Below are 15,705 nucleotides of genomic sequence, written 5' to 3'. Positions count from 1 at the left end.
GAGAAGGTACAGAATTTTTCTGGCCGCGATGCCAGTTTTCTTTTTTCTTCCTTTTTAAAAAGGCTTTCAGCTTTTACGCTGATACTCGAGATAGTTATATAACAGTTCTAATATTTTGTGACATTCTGTATTGTGACACTATAGATGAAATTGTCCTCGGACTGACTCTGTGCTGTTTATTTCTCCATTGCAACTGTTCACACTGGAGAAGTAGGCTAGCCTGCCAGTGCCTGTGATGAAAACAGCATTACTGGCATCCACACCAGCGCCCACTCAGCAAGACATTTCCAAGGTGGGAGTTTGAAGGACCTCGTCAGCACAGTGCATATTTCAATCTAGTGTACTTGTTTAGCTGTCCTATTATCTTCTTTTTAAAAACACAAACCAGTTTGAAATAGAAAATCTTTAATTGTACCGTAGCAAAGACCCCCTTTCTTAGCAGGAGTTGCCTTTTTAGTCAGAAAAGTTACAATTTTTTGTGTATTCAAGCAGCAGTGCATGGAGGAATCTCAGAGCTGTTGAGGGCTGGGACCCAAAGCCTCCTGACAGTGGTTTCAGAAATAATGAAGGTAGAAGGGAGAGGGAAGGGCAAGTCCAAAGACGAAAGGATGAGAGAGGAGCTATTTGCACTCTCGGAGCTGGCAAGTCGACATCCAGCAACCACCCCCAGCTCTAGCGGGTGTCCTCTTTCAGAACCCAGTCTGAGTGCTGCTGAAACTGGCTACTTACCAAATGCTTTATAGTTCAGTTGTTTCCTGCTGAACTTTGAGGGGTATGATTATTGCAGAGGAACAAAATCCTCCGAACCTATTTTCTGATAAATATTGTTATAGTAAAGCTAGTGTCACTATATTTTCATTTGTTAAAAGAAATTAAAATAGTGAGCTACCAACCACTTTGATCCTGTGTCTTGTCTCCATAATAACCGAAAAGTAAAGATTCTAGAAAATGTCAGATCAGAACTAACAATTGGTATTCATTGTTTAAATGAGAATGACTAAATGATGATTTAAAAATAAGACACACACCACTCATTTAGCGATTTCTTTAATAAACAGTCCACTTTTCAATATTAGTTTTTCCTACTTGCATGGGTTTGGTAGAAACAAAGTCATGACCTTGAGAGAGCAGTAGGTCTCTAGGGCTAACCTGAGACCTTCCAGTAGATTCTCATGTCTTTATTGTCTTCGAGGATGTAATGAAGCAATAAGAATATATTGGATTCTTAAAATTCCTGCAATGACCCGCATATTCTTTAATATTCAGCTTTACTAAACACAGTTTTTGAACTAGAATGTGAAGTTATCACTGTGTCGTGTTTCGAATGGCATTTTCTGCTTCATTTTGATTTTCAACACCAATAGGATATGGTGCTCTTCCTAAAAGAAACTGTTCCCATTTGGGAATATATTCTTCTACTGATGCCCAGTAAAGAGTCTAGGAAAAAAACATCCAAAAGTAAGAAAGCATATCAAGCAATTGAACTTGGCTCTTCATAATAGTCTAAATGTTTATTCACTTAACTGTGTGTGTGTGTGTGTGCGTGTGTACACACACACGCACACACACACACACGTAGAATGCACTTCCTCCACAGAATATTTTATGTTAATTTTAGGAAAAAAATCTGGCTACTTACTAGTGTTAATTTTCAAATTTCTCAGTAAAACCAGAGCCTGGCAGAATTACAGGTTTCAGAACTTTATTGTGATTTTGCACGCCCTCTTGTGGTCAACCTTGTGACTATTACCAGTATTATCATTTATGGCTGCAGTCATTAAATGTTTTTGTTTAATGTTCCAAATCTCATACCAAGTGATTACCCCCACTAAAATTATTACAATAAAATGATTAAACACTAACTACTTTAAAGTTAACATAAAAAGATTTGACCTGGAATGAAATCAGAAACTCAAATGTAAATGTAACTAGTATGTTATAGTACAGGATTCAGGTGAATTGACCGCTGAATTACACAGGGGAAAACATTAAAAAATGCATCTCCTGTATCTTTTAACAAAGCATTTCATATGACAAATTTTTATTTTCCTTTTTTTTGTATGAAAAAATAATATCAAGATCACTTAACCATTTTTTAATTGAAATGACTTGGAAGTTGAGATGCTGTGTCGCTGGCCTGGCTCTAGCCAGCTGTAACTTATAGAAGCTCATACAACTTCACCATATCATGTGCATGAGCTTTAATGGTTTCTTGGGTGTCTGTCCTAAGAAGGTCAAGAAAAGTAACCTGCCCAAAGCTCTGTGTCACAGGGGAGCATTTTGTATTAGGTCATCACCAGCAGTCACATTCTGGGAAATTCAGCCAGAGTTAAGACAGCATTAAGAACACATAACGATTCACTCTGAGCATTTAAAAGTTCCAGGGGCCCTAGGAATTGAAAATGGTGAGGGATTCTACATATCTCTGCATCTGTGCATGTGGTCTGAGAAACAGCCTGACATACAAACTAAAGGTCATCCTGCTGTGCGGGACTAGTTAAGAAAAAGACCACCGAGGTCTGTGGTTGGGAGCTTCTCCACCATTCACGGCTAGATTAACCCCTATTGTGTGGGCCCTGTATGGGCCAGAGGAAGGTATTGGAGAACTCAACAAAGAAAGACATGCCCAGGGTGCAACTTTGTACCAGGGTTTTTTCTCTCCTTGATCATGGGCTTTTCTTATTACTCCAGATGACACAGAAAATTAAGGGGCAAATTCTCAGCCTTTAAATTTCAGTCTGTTCACATCCCTGATTAAGCAGCAAGCAAAACTGTATTTGAAAAAGGTCATTAAAAATATCAAATCAAACTATTCTATATGTAGTAAATTCCCTTTCATCAAAAATACATTCATATGCCAAATACGGTTTATTTTTGCCACCCATCTTCCCAATCTGTTCTTGCACTGAGCAAAATAAAACAGACAAAAGCCACACTATACTGCATAAAATGCATTTAAGTAGCATTGGTTGAGTTTTTGGTGAAGGGCTGAACTGCTTGCTACATGTGACATCAGACAACAGGAAAAGCACTTTGTCTAGGCATGTTGTCATCTTGACAGTAGTGAGTATTGTCTGTCAGAGTTTAACAGGATAGTTGTTTCTAAGTGACTAGGTGGAAAGGCAAGATCTTTATAAAATTTTCACTTGATAAAATATTTTTTTAAATCAAGATACTTATCAATTGCCTACTATGTACAAAGTATGGCTCTGTGGACATAAAGATCAGACATCTTACTTAATTGAATAAATCAATCTTGGAAATACACACATTTAACCACTAGTTAATTTACAATGAGAGGTCCTTCCTTTACCTTTGTTCCTTAAGATTCTCACCTCAAGAGAAATCACCTCAGGCAGTGGAAGTGGGTGACTCCGGGTCTGCAAAGACTTTTCTGCTGCTTCTATATCCTGTAACAGACACCAGCATTTAAAACAAAATGCATTTACCACTTCTACACCACACACAAATGGCACCTGCAGTAGCTTTATCCATATCCCAAATCTCTCGCCTGGACTCTCCTCGGAAACAGTTTGAACTGAAGTAGGAGAGCTGATCATTGCTTAATTATTTAGTTTCAAATGCAGAGTGCAGGGCTTATTTTAAAGTAAAAGGCAGGGGGCACTTCTAAGTTCTGTCTTATTTTAAACAGTGTCAGTAATTCTTGCAAAAAAACTTCCTCTAAAACTGCTCAGAGCACCAACTTAGCTCTCAAATCATTAAAAACAGCCAGATGGATAAAACAGTCAAATATTCAGATACTAAAAACAGTCATATACCCAGCCCCACGCTGTGCTAACCTTAAAAGTAAAGAGATCAAGTCCGTCTGGATCATGTAAATGATATTTTATGACATATCTCACTTGTTCAATATTCCACTTTTTAGCATTTTATACTTATGCAAATACTCCTCGTATTTAAAAGGTCAGTAAGGTACCTCAGTGCTTTGCAACAAGAACCTTTTCACTCTGTCTAGATTTCCAGTCCTAGATTTCTGTTATCTTGTGGCAGGTTTTATTGCTCGGTAGTGTATCCTTCAGCCGATGGCATTCAAACACTGTGCTTTAATGTGGAGCTGAACTTGTGGATGTGTGTATTTCCTGTTACTATTGCAGCAACACAAGGGTAATTAAACTTAATTCATACCCTGGGAAAGACTTTACCTTGATGCTTGTATGACGTTCATGCCCAGAAATGTAGCACCTCTATAGCAGTTCTGTTTAACATGTGAGTTCTGTTTAAATTAATGCTCCCCATCAGCACCCGAGCTGTCTTGTGCTTCTGTTTGTAAGGTTCACGGAGGCCTTGGCTGAAGTCCATGTAAATTTTGTCTCTCCTTTGAGCTTAGTGATTTGATAGAAAGGAAAGTTCTCTGATCCATGTACAAGCACTGGAGCAATCTCAGTACAGGGCTGTTGGACAGACGGAGGGAGAGGGAGAGGGCGTGGGAGTGGGTGTGAAGAAGCCAATGCTGAACAGAAGAAAAGGGATGGCAGATGGCAGCGGCGGGGAGCACGGAATGGGTGTGAAATGCAAAAGGGAAAAACAGGAAATTCCCTAAAGGGACTCCCCAAAGTTGCACAGCCATTAATGCACCTGCTGTCTAGAGGAAGGTGATTTGAAGGGGAAAAGCATCAATTTAGGGATAAAAAGCCCATCTATTAGCATGTTGATCCTGTTCCAGAAGTTTACATCTAAGACATGTGCTAAGGAGCTTTTGATGCCGATGCTCCAGCAGATAAGAGACTAACTCTTGTGTGATTATATTGAGATTTTACAAAGTTCTGGAAAAATTACTTTTTACTTTTATAAAACAAATAGAATAAAATCACAACCCTAAGTATATCATTATTGTAAAGAACAGTTAGTTATAAGGTTGTTTTTTTTGTTAATCCTTACCTGAGGATATTTTTTCCATTGATTTTTTTTTTTTTTTTTAGAGGAGGGGAGGGAGGGAGAAACATCAATGTGAGAGAGACACATTGATTGGTTGCCTCCTACATGCACCCCAGGGGCGAGTGGGGATCAAACCTGCAACCCAGGTATGTGCCCTTGACTGGGAATTGAACCCATGACCCTTTGGTGTGCAGGCTGAGCCACACCGGCTAGGGCATAAAATTGTTAATGGTGGATCTGGGTGTCACTAGAATCTGTAGACAAGATTATAAACACTTTTCTTAAAGATCAGAAAACAAGGACACCAAATATCTCTTACAGAAGAGCAGATACATATGGGGACACATGGCCTGGTAAAGCAGGCCTGGGTGAGGGATTGTCACCTCTGCAGCATTTCCATGGGAGGCGGTCATCCTCCAGAGGACTTCCTCCTGAAGTGAGGTTTCACTTTTTGGATGTCTTGCTTTCCTCTCTGACTCGTCTTCTCAGCTGGCTCCTTTATTTTTCTTTTATCCTATGTGTGGGCTTTCTTAAGACTTGTGACATCCATTGTCTTTTCACCTTTTTTCCCTCCAACACTGTCTCTTCTCTAGCTTCAGCTGTGCATGTAGAGTAGAAGGATGGGTAACTCTTCCTCCTACCCTTACTTCTCAGCCTAATAAAACCAAACATCTTGCTACTGGATGTACTGTATGTATAATAGTGGGGATTCTGTTCACCCAGCCACCCAGTATCTTCAACAACTCTTATTCCCTGCCGTTAAAAGTTCAAAGCTTCGGGATGTCTCCTCTGGCCTCTCCACCTCCTTCCCAATGCGATGGCCTTATCATTACACCTATCAGTCAACAATATGTACTGAATACTTACTTGGACTTATGCCTAGACGATCTCTCATTTTACTTCATACTGAACATGAAACTGATTAGTTTTGCTAAAAAATACTTTAAATATGTCCTTACCTAGATTAAAAAATAATTGATACCCATGATTTTATTCAAATCATGCATACCCCTTATTAAGAGCATTCCCAAATATTTTATAATTTTATTGCTAATGTGAATTTCTTAGCCTGACTGAAAAATGTCTTTGACTGTATACTGCCAGAAGGACTAGCAATTATATCTGAAACAATATTTTATATGTAATGAAATTAATTTTACTAACATTTTAATCTATTTCATGTGACTTTATTAAAAGAGTTTACTAGAAAATTTATAATTACATATGGAGCTCACATTATATTTCTGTTGCACTGCACAACTTTGGTTAACAGTTTATAGGAATTCTGGGAATCAGGAACATACCAAATGATACCTCAACAATGTAATTAGCAGTACCTGGACCATGGGAAACTATAGGGCAAATGATCCAATTCCTTCAACAAAGAAATTAAAAGGGCAGGGGGGCTCTTAGAGATTCAGGACTCTAATCAATCACAGATTGGATTTTGTTTGGTTTTTTAAGCAGGATACTTTTTTAAATTTAATTTTTTCCCATCACCAAAATTTATCTGCCATACCCTCTTCTACCTCCACCCACTCTCCCTCCTCCCACAGTCACCACATTGTTGTCATGTCAGTGATGGATTTTATTTGGATCCTGATTCAAACAAATGTAAAGACATGTTTATAAGTTAATCAGGGAAATTTGAATCCTGACTGGATATTTGAGGAATAATTGTAAATTTCTTAGATTGATGATATTGTGATTTTGCTTAAATAGTCCTTCTCTTTTAGTGATAAACACTGAAGTAATGTAGAGATGATAAAATGAGCAGATGAAACAATGTGTTGTTGAAGATTAGCTTCAAAATAATCTGAGGGGCCCGGCTGACATGGCTCAGGGGTTGAGCATCTACCTAGGATCCAGGAGATCCTGGTTCAATTCCCGGTCAGGGCACATGCCTGGGCTCAATCTCCAGCAGGGGGCATGCAGGAGGCAGCTGATCAATGACTCATCATTGATGTTTCTATTTCTCCCTCCCTCTCCCTTCCCCTCTCTCTCTTAAATATTAAAAAAATAATAATCTGAGGTGCTGGGGTTGGAGGTGAGGTGTATGGGTGAAACATGAGTGGCCGTGTTTGCTAATTATTGAATCTGGTGGAAGTACATTCTTCTATTCCCTCTTCTACATGGTTTGAAAATTTTCATGACAATTAAAACACAGTTTCCAGTGTGTATGATGGTGTAAGTGTTACACAGTGGCAGGATTCATCAGCCTGTGTAGATTAGCTGACTCATGATGGGGAACGGTGAAACAGGAACACAAAAATTCATGGACAGATCTTTCCCTTCCCCACAGATGTCCCTCTCTCCCAACCCAGCAATATGTATCGCCCTGTAAATGTATAGCGTATATTCTCTCTGAAAAGCAATGAAAAAATATCCTCAGGTGAGGCTTAAAAATAAATAAATAAATATAGCATGAACCAGGCTATGGCTGGGCTGGGCTTAATCTTTTAATCTGCTGAGGTGCAATTTCTGGGATAGAAAAAATAAGATACTAAAGCATGAGGTCCAAGGAACACTTAAACATTCATTAAAGGTATTCTTCATTGAATTGGAGAAAGTGAGAGATGTGAGGAGGAAAGAGCACCGACGTGGACCTGTGAGTCACTGGCCATCTGGGTGGCAGGCAGTTGGCTGAAGGCTCTAACGGTCAACTGCCCTGTGAAGGCTTCCAGGACAGGCCTGCCTGGAAGCCCTCATGCAGGGCTAAGCTGCTGTGGCACTCTCCCGTTCACCCTTGCCCTGGAGTGCTAGTCCACCTTCCTCCCGAGATGACGTCCATTACCACAAAACTGCCCTTTTTGGGTAAGAGTAAGTTTTGTGAGGATAAAGGTAGAGAGAGGAACAAAATCTTCTCTCCTACAAATCCATACCAATCATGTTTGTTTGTAAAAGGCAGGTAAATTTCATTTTAATACTAACAGGGAAAGCCCACTCAGCCTGTTCTCAAAGTCCACTAGCTGTTACAGTATTTGCTCTTGAAACCTTCACTGTGAGTTTAGGTCACTACTTTTATTCATGTTCATTCTTTAGCTAATATGTTTGAATCTTTGATGGGATTAGTCTCTCATTGCTCCTCTTTAAAAAATATTGATATTCCTGCTAATTAATTTTACAAATGCATTTAGAGAAATTTTTGGGGGTTTGATACACATTTTGTTGGGATTTTATTAAATCTAAAAATAACTTTATGATAACTGAGTTTAGAAACGTAGTACTCCCCAGTCAGGATTAAGGCGTGTATCTCCATTTAAGTTTCCTCTTGAGTCTTCCACTAAAACATAATAATTGTTTTTATACAAATCATGCATACCCCTTATTAAGAGTATTCCCAAGTATTTTGTAATTTTATTGCTAATGTGAAAGTTATCTCTCATATTTTCCAGCCTAGCTATAGGATTGCTATTGATTTTATGTTTACCTTTTATCCATTAATTTTGCTCAAATCATAATATACTAGTTTTAAAACAATTTTGGCCTTTAGTATATAACCATCCTGTTTTAAAATGCTAGTGTTACACTTCCTTTCCAAAAGTGAAAGCTCACTCCCCTTCAGTGTCTGTCATGTTGGCCAGAACACCTAAATACGGTCGAGCAATGGTTGGTGAGATAGGTCATCCTTATGTTGCTACCACTGTCTTCACAGGACTGCTTCCACGTTTTAATGGAGCCATGTTTGAAGCATGTTCTGCACTAAGTACACATCCTGATGTAACTTAACCTGTTCTTGACAAGGGGTATTGGGAGTAGTTACGGTTTCCTCATCTCTAAATTAATGGTTTTCACAGTTCCTTAGAGCCACAGCAGGCAGGCAAAGAAGGGCTAAATGGGTGGGGCTTTGGACCAAAGCTGTCCATTTTTATCTGTTTTACATCTTTGGAAAAGTTCCTATGCTAAAAAAAAATAAATAAATAAAATTGAAAACCTGTAAATGACAATCTAATCTATATACTTTTTAAAGTCTCTCCCAACTCAAAATCCTGTAATCAAGTCCTGCTTATTTTACTTTTGCAATAATTTCTATAATAGAGTCATTAAAATTATTTCCAAAGTTAAAAAAAATGTGAGAGAAAGCAGGATAAAAAATTGCATACACAATTATTCAAAATATGTAAAACAAAGACAGGGAAAAGACAGTATCTGTATCTGGGATGTAATAGGTACTCAATAAATGTTTATTAAAAGACTAAGGAAATATACAAAAATATATTAATTCCTAGATGGGCAGGATAAGTAAGTTATTTCATCTTCTTTGTTCTCATGTTTTTTGCAGTAAGAATATATTACTTTGATAATTGGGGGAAATACCATATCACACTGGTTTCTGGTGACTATGAAATGGTTCATTCTTTCCTTCTAGACATGACAGCTTTTTTATAGCTATTAGATCCAATCTCTTCATTCTCGAAATCACTTTGTATCTAAATAGCAAATGAATCCTCCTTAAAATATCTTAAAAGGCCACTCATATGTTTCTTACATAAGTCTTTTTCTTTTGTTCAAAGACTTTCAGTACTATGTTATCTCTATGTATCAAGTCTCAACTTATTCATTTGATCTCACAATACATATCCAACCTTTTCCTGTGACTTTCCAAGCTAGTTATTAGCTCATGGTCCCATGAACATTCATAGGGCCACTCATTCTGTAGGCTCTTCTGCAACCATCCAGCAGAATGCCTTGCCTTCTTCTGCCTGTTTAAACAGCTCCAGCTTAGCTTCCTCTGAGACCTGTAGAAGATGTGAGCTCTCAAAGATTTTTTACACTTACTCCTTGAATATGAGTGCTGAGTAGTCCACATAACTTAATGTTTGATCCTATAAAGGGTCATATTTTGTGTGTGACAACCTTACACCATCAACTAAGCCTGTTAGCTACTTGAGGTAAAGAACTCTAATTTATATTTATTTTGTTGTTCCCACTTTCTAACCAGAACTAGCTCAATAGTAAGGACCCTCTCTGGGCATTCATCAAATACTTGCTCATTAAAAGATGCTTGAAAACCAAATATTACCTGCCCTTGCTGGAGTGGCAACCAAGCCTTCAAGCCTTCTAATTTAGTTTTTCTGACTTTTCACAGCAAATTCCAGATTATCCTATATATTTCCATTTAAAAATAAATATTGCAGAAACCATTGGGCAAGTAAGACATATGGCAACATAGAATGCTTTGGTAGCACTATGGCTGTGACTTAAATTACTGTGGCTCAAACTGCCAGAAGCTGAGAAGATGACTGAATTTTCCTCTTCCTTCATCCTCTAGTGAGGACAGGAGATAACTATATCATGCCTATCGATGAAAATATTTAACAATAAAAAGCTGAAAACACTGCTTTATAACTTAAATAATATAGCCTTCCTACCAAATGTTTTAGTCATAGGATCTCTTGGAAGCTTGACTGGAAGCAAACTTTTAGGGTTTTAATTATGGATGAAGCCACACAATTCTGGAAGCAAAGTATAGCAAGCAGCCAAAAAATGTTACACATATGATTTTACTCCAAGTGGGCACATTGGCCAAATGGTGAGGCCCTGCGCAATTGCACACTTTGACCACCCCCTCCATCGCCATTGAGAGGGATCCTGAAAGTCTGTTATCTTAGATACGAATTCTATGTGGACTGTGGCCCCACTAAGGTGAAATCAAATCATTCTTATTTTTATATTGAACAGTTTTGAGTTGTATCTAAATACAGTATAGGTACTTGATGGTATTTCAAGGTCTCCCTACAAAGAGAAGATAAAAGATGTATTTATTACTTACTACAGATAAGATGACCTTAAAATTCCTTCTGTAGTCATTGATTTTTCCGGTTGATTGAGAACGTTTAGCTTAGGCAAACTTCACTTCTTTCCATTTAAAAAATGAGAATCCATATGATACTTATCTAACTAACATGGGTCTACAAAATAGATGATGCTTCATTAATTCTACTTATTCCCTCAAAGACATTATATAAATCAAAATTATGAACTTCACTTGAAACCTTTTTGAAAAGGTGTGAAAAAACTCTATACTCAAGTCATGGAAACTTACCTTTAAAAGGCTAAGGTTCCTTTTAAAAGCAGTCTCAGCTGCTTGAATCTGAGATGCCTTTTCCTTGTTTTGATCTCCAAATTTATTCTTCATTTGCTGAAGTAACTTTAATCTTTGTGATACTCTAGAAAAAATGAAGATTACTATGTATAAAGTTTTTTTAGAAGGAGACATTTTATTGCTTGACCAGTATAAAACATTCATTTCTTAATTGTACTTCACTTTGTATTCAATTTTGAAAGCCAATTACTATGTCAATTAATAAGACAGTGAAAAACTTAGGTAGTTCAATAAGTCTTAAATCTGGATAAAATGACTGATTTTTATTAACATATATACCATAAGTACATGCTTCTGTCTTTTATAGCCCCTCTGGTCTTATGCAATTATTTTAAAGTGTTGAAAATATGTTTTAATTTTTGGTGAAAATGCAAACTGTAATACACATCCCTTTGTACATACTTTGTATATACTTATATATACCTACACACACACACACACACACACATCGATATAACTTGCTATACAAAACCTGAAAATGCAAACTGTAATACACATCCCTTTGTACATACTTTGTATATACTTATATATACCTACACACACACACACACACACACACACACACACACACACACACACATCGATATAACTTGCTATACAAAACCTTCTGCTTAACACTTCAATACCCCTGAAGCTCATGTTACACATTTAGAATTGTGCTAAACTTCCATATGTTTGAAGAAGCAATAAAAATATTTTTTTCCTCTTTTGCCAAGAGAAAGATGATGGTTCCATAGATGAGTGAGAGGCTATATGTATGCATACTCACAAGGTAAATCAGCAATTGAAGGAAGATGTAAAAAGTTGTATGTGAATTATCAAACTATTTGTTACATATAATATACTTCAAAAGTTTCTCACTGGTCCAACGCTCAGTTTCCAAGTTTTTGGTCCTCTTAAATGATTACTAAGTAAATATGTCAGATGAGAAAAAACAGGTAAGTCATATATATATATAATAAAGTAACCATTTCCCAAATAGTTGTGGAGATTCTCAAGAAACACTGTTTCATCGTTCCACAGAACTGTTATTGAGGATAGAACTAAAATTTGGTATTTGAACAGTCCTTTTTGTAAATAAAGTATCGTCAAAGGGCAAGGAAGAGGGCCTGGTAATGAACCAAAGGAAAGGAAAATGAGAGCCCACAGTCAGAGGTGCAGAAAGGTTGATACCAAGTGTAAGTACAAGGCTGGCTCTATGATCGCAGAGCCCAGTGCAGAATGAAAATGTGAGGCCCCTTGTTAAAAAGTATTAGCGATTTCAAGAGTGCAACATTAGAGAATTAAACCAAATGCAGGGCCTGTGGCTGCACAGGTCACATACCCATGAAGCTGGCTTAGGGTAAGAGGCTTAGAGAAGTCCATTAATTACCAGTGTGAGGCCTAAAAAGGGTGAGAGGAAGGATGAAATTATCTAGATATTAGTAACAAAAGCAAAAACATATACAATGTAATTATACCTTTTAATCCTTGTTATTCTTAAGAGACAATGACATTCCCTAAGACCAAAATCTCTCAAGTATCAGAAAATTGAAATGACACACTTTTAGATTTTTAAGTCTTCCTGTTTCACTAACAGTCAGTACAATTTATACATTTAGATTAGCCTTTTAAAAAAACTTACATTTCTTCATGTCTTTTAGAAAGGCGAATTTCTTGAGCAAACAAGGAAGTCATCTTTAGTTAAAGCTGCCTTATAAGCTTCCTGCTAAATAAAAACATTTAGAGTTACTTCTACCATGTCCTCAGCTTTGCAACATTTGGTCGTTTTAGTACCTCAACCCATTGGTTCTCTCAGAAGAGAAAAATAAAACTTGAGATGTAATAATGTATAAAATGAAAGATTTAACTTAAAAACATTTTTACTTACAATGCACAGTTTTTCTTAAGCCAGATGCATCTAAGAATACTGTGCACCAGGTAAATGCAACACATTTCACAGCCCCCTGCCCCACATACACATTTTAACCTTAAACAGAATTCAAAACAAACAAGCAGCTGGTACTAACACTAGTAAACATTTTATTGAATCAACAGAAAGAAAAATATCTACTGTGTAAAATTCAACACAGGAACAGCGTCTCTCATGCGTGTGCACTCACACACACGCAAACAAGTCTGAGAACCAAGTGGAAATTCATGGTCTTTCCTTTATTGGAAGTCTGCCCAGTCCTACCATCTCTTGTCCAAATAGGAAAGTGTTTTTTATGTGTAACTGGGGGATGGGGGGGGGGGTGGCACCATTGGTCCCTTCACCTTACCTTGGCTGCTCAGGGTTCTCATTTGGGAAGTTTGGGAAGCCCATTTTCATGGCACATGAGCAAGCTCACCTTGGCTGCAGAGCCTGGGCGAATACAGAGGTCTAGCGAGATGTTCTGAAAGGCTTGGGGCCTGAAGGCAAATCATCTGATTGGGTGCGAAAGTTGAGGGTGCCAGCCCTAAGGGAGAAAAGACAGGAATAAAGTTCCTTCCTGGAATGAAGCACTGGCTTTCCTAAATTTTACGAAATGCGACACAGGTTGCTGATCGCCCATGTGTCCTTGTGCTGATGGAAAGATTGAGCACACTCGTCCGAGTGTAGGCACGAGCCCAGCCCGGGAATCGCCAACACCGCCCCGCCCCGCAGCGATTCCTCCGCGGGGACCGCGGTCTTGTCTTCAGCACCGAGGACAGAAACCGCTCGCAGGGTCCCCCCGCACCCTCCAAGGATCGAGTTACAGATATTTCCCCCTAAAATCCCCGCAGGCCAGTTCTCGCTGCCTCCCTCCCAGTTTCCAGGGCGGCATCAGGGGAATGCCTTAAAGCTGACCCGAGGTAACTTCTTTTCTGCGACGCCCGCCATCGGCGCCTCAGACGAACCCCGCGAGGAATCCGGCCTTTTGAACCGAAGATCCTCAGCTCTCAGTCATCAGCCCTCCGCCCACCCCAGGTCCCGCTGACTCCCAGCGGACTCAGGAACTTTCCCCGCCACCCCCCCTCTTCCCCGTGGACATCGTGCCCACAGGCCCCGGCAGGCGCCAGCGCCCCCTCGGAAAGCCCAGCCCCGCCCGCGCTGTGACCCGGGGCCTCACCCGCTGCTCTCCGATCTCTTCCGGAAAAGCTGGGGCGGCTGCGTGGAGGCTGGGCCTCAGCGGGCCTGGGCGTGGCCACGCCCGTGGCTCTGCGCATGCGGGGCTCTTAGTGACGTCATCACGGCGTTAACAAGGCTGCGGGAGCCGGAGGTGAGGGCGGCGCCGCTCTGGGAGCCCTGGGGCTGCCGGTTCAGGACCTGGGGAAACTGCGTTTGGCGGTAGCTCAACTTCAAGGCCGTTATAATGGGATGGGACCTGAGTGTGTGCAAAAGGCTTCAGAGAGGGAAGCTGACTTCTTAGAAGTTAGGATGTCACGATATGGATGTGAAGAAAAACTCCCAATAGTCCAGCGCTTTTGAGTGGACCTGGCGGTCAGTGAAAGCGCTTCACTTGAGGCGCTTCACCTGGGTGCCCCTTGCTGGGCAGAGGAATGGAGCCCTGCCCACTCGCAGTCAGACACCCAGGGGAACGGACGGTCCCCGCCCTGAGTGTGCGCGTCTGTCGCTGCGTCTACGCGGCTCGTCTCGCTCGTGGGGTCCGCTGTGCCGGCTGATAGGCCCGTTATCCTCGCTGGGCAGAAGGGGTGCCCGGCTTGGGCTTTTATCCAGGTCGCGGCTTGAAGCCAGCAGGGCCTTTATGAAGTTTCCCATTGCCCTCAGGGCACACACTTGGGAGTCTCTCCTTCGTGCTGTAACGTGCATTCTTTTTTTCTTTTTTATAGTATTTTTTTAAAAAAATATATCTTTATTGATTTCAGAGAGAGGAAAGGAGAGGGAGGGAGAGAGACAGAAACATCAATGATGAGAGAGTCATTGATGGAGCCCGCAACCCGGGCATGTGCCCTGACCGGGAATCGAACCCTGGTCGCGTGGATCCCAGGTCGACGCGGTGGACGCTCAGCCGCTGAGCCACGCTCGGCCGGGCAACGTGCCTTCTTAAATGTCCCTTTTCCCCTTGAAATACCTTTGTGAGGTGCGTGCTACCACCCTTAATTACAGGGAAAAACTGAGGCTCAAGAGAGGTAGAGTTGTCTTCTTCCTAAGGTTCAGGTTAGTAAAAGGCAAACAGCTGGGACTCCAACCCAGGGCTCTTTTATTCTTTTTCTCCCTAAATATCTACGTAAGACGCAGCTTGGGGACTGTGGCTCTTCTTGTTTCCTTCGCATGGAAAGCACCTTTCCCGGATACTTGCATGGACTCAGTTCCTCTCTTTCAGTGCTGTTTCCTCAAAGAAGCATCCCCTGAACCTCCAGTGTAAGACCACAGCTCCACCCCCTCTCTGCCCTCCTCCTGCTGCTGTTTCTACACAACACAGCACCATTCCACATGTCTGTATTTTTCTTTCTTCTTATTGTTGACACTATTACAGATGTCCCCCTCCCCTCCCAGCTGCCTATCCCCGCCCAGCCCCTGCATATCTTATAGTCACTTGTTCATTTGTTTACCAGTGCACTCCTACAAAAATGTGAATGCCCTGAGAACAGGTATTTTTTTATAGGAAATTGGGATCTTTATTTTTGCTTTCTTTATTTAAATTAAATCTATTGGGGTGACATTGGTTAATAATATTACATAGGTTTCAAGTGTACAATTCTATGATAACATCTGTGTATTAGATTGTGAGCCCACCGCC

General features: G+C 40.1%; 1 protein-coding gene across 5 annotated transcripts; it reads right to left on the bottom strand.

Moving 5' to 3' along the window:
* Positions 1-1,031: 1,031 nt before the first annotated feature.
* CEP15 (centrosomal protein 15) lies at positions 1,032-14,118 on the bottom strand. 5 transcript variants are annotated; one of them, XM_087824670.1, is made up of 6 exons: positions 14,074-14,118; positions 13,333-13,440; positions 12,627-12,710; positions 10,943-11,066; positions 3,314-3,410; positions 1,032-1,437 (listed from the first exon to the last, which is right to left on the bottom strand). In XM_087824670.1, exons 3-6 carry the CDS (start codon positions 12,677-12,679, stop codon positions 1,352-1,354), a joined length of 360 nt encoding a protein of 119 aa, XP_087680796.1. In that variant the 5' UTR covers positions 12,680-12,710; positions 13,333-13,440; positions 14,074-14,118; the 3' UTR covers positions 1,032-1,351. The 5 variants fall into 5 exon arrangements, with proteins under 5 accessions (XP_087680796.1, XP_016078595.2, XP_016078597.2 ...); XM_016223109.2 differs by having other exon boundaries at positions 3,336-3,410; XM_016223111.2 differs by having other exon boundaries at positions 3,336-3,410; positions 12,627-12,707.
* Between the last annotated feature and the right edge of the window lie 1,587 nt (positions 14,119-15,705).

The sequence above is a fragment of the Miniopterus natalensis genome, chromosome 15 (assembly GCF_054644295.1).
Source record: "Miniopterus natalensis isolate mMinNat1 chromosome 15, mMinNat1.hap1, whole genome shotgun sequence".
NCBI lineage: Eukaryota > Metazoa > Chordata > Mammalia > Chiroptera > Miniopteridae > Miniopterus > Miniopterus natalensis.
The sequence above is the reverse complement of the archived record's forward strand: the minus strand, read 5'-3'. Positions and strand labels throughout refer to the sequence as shown.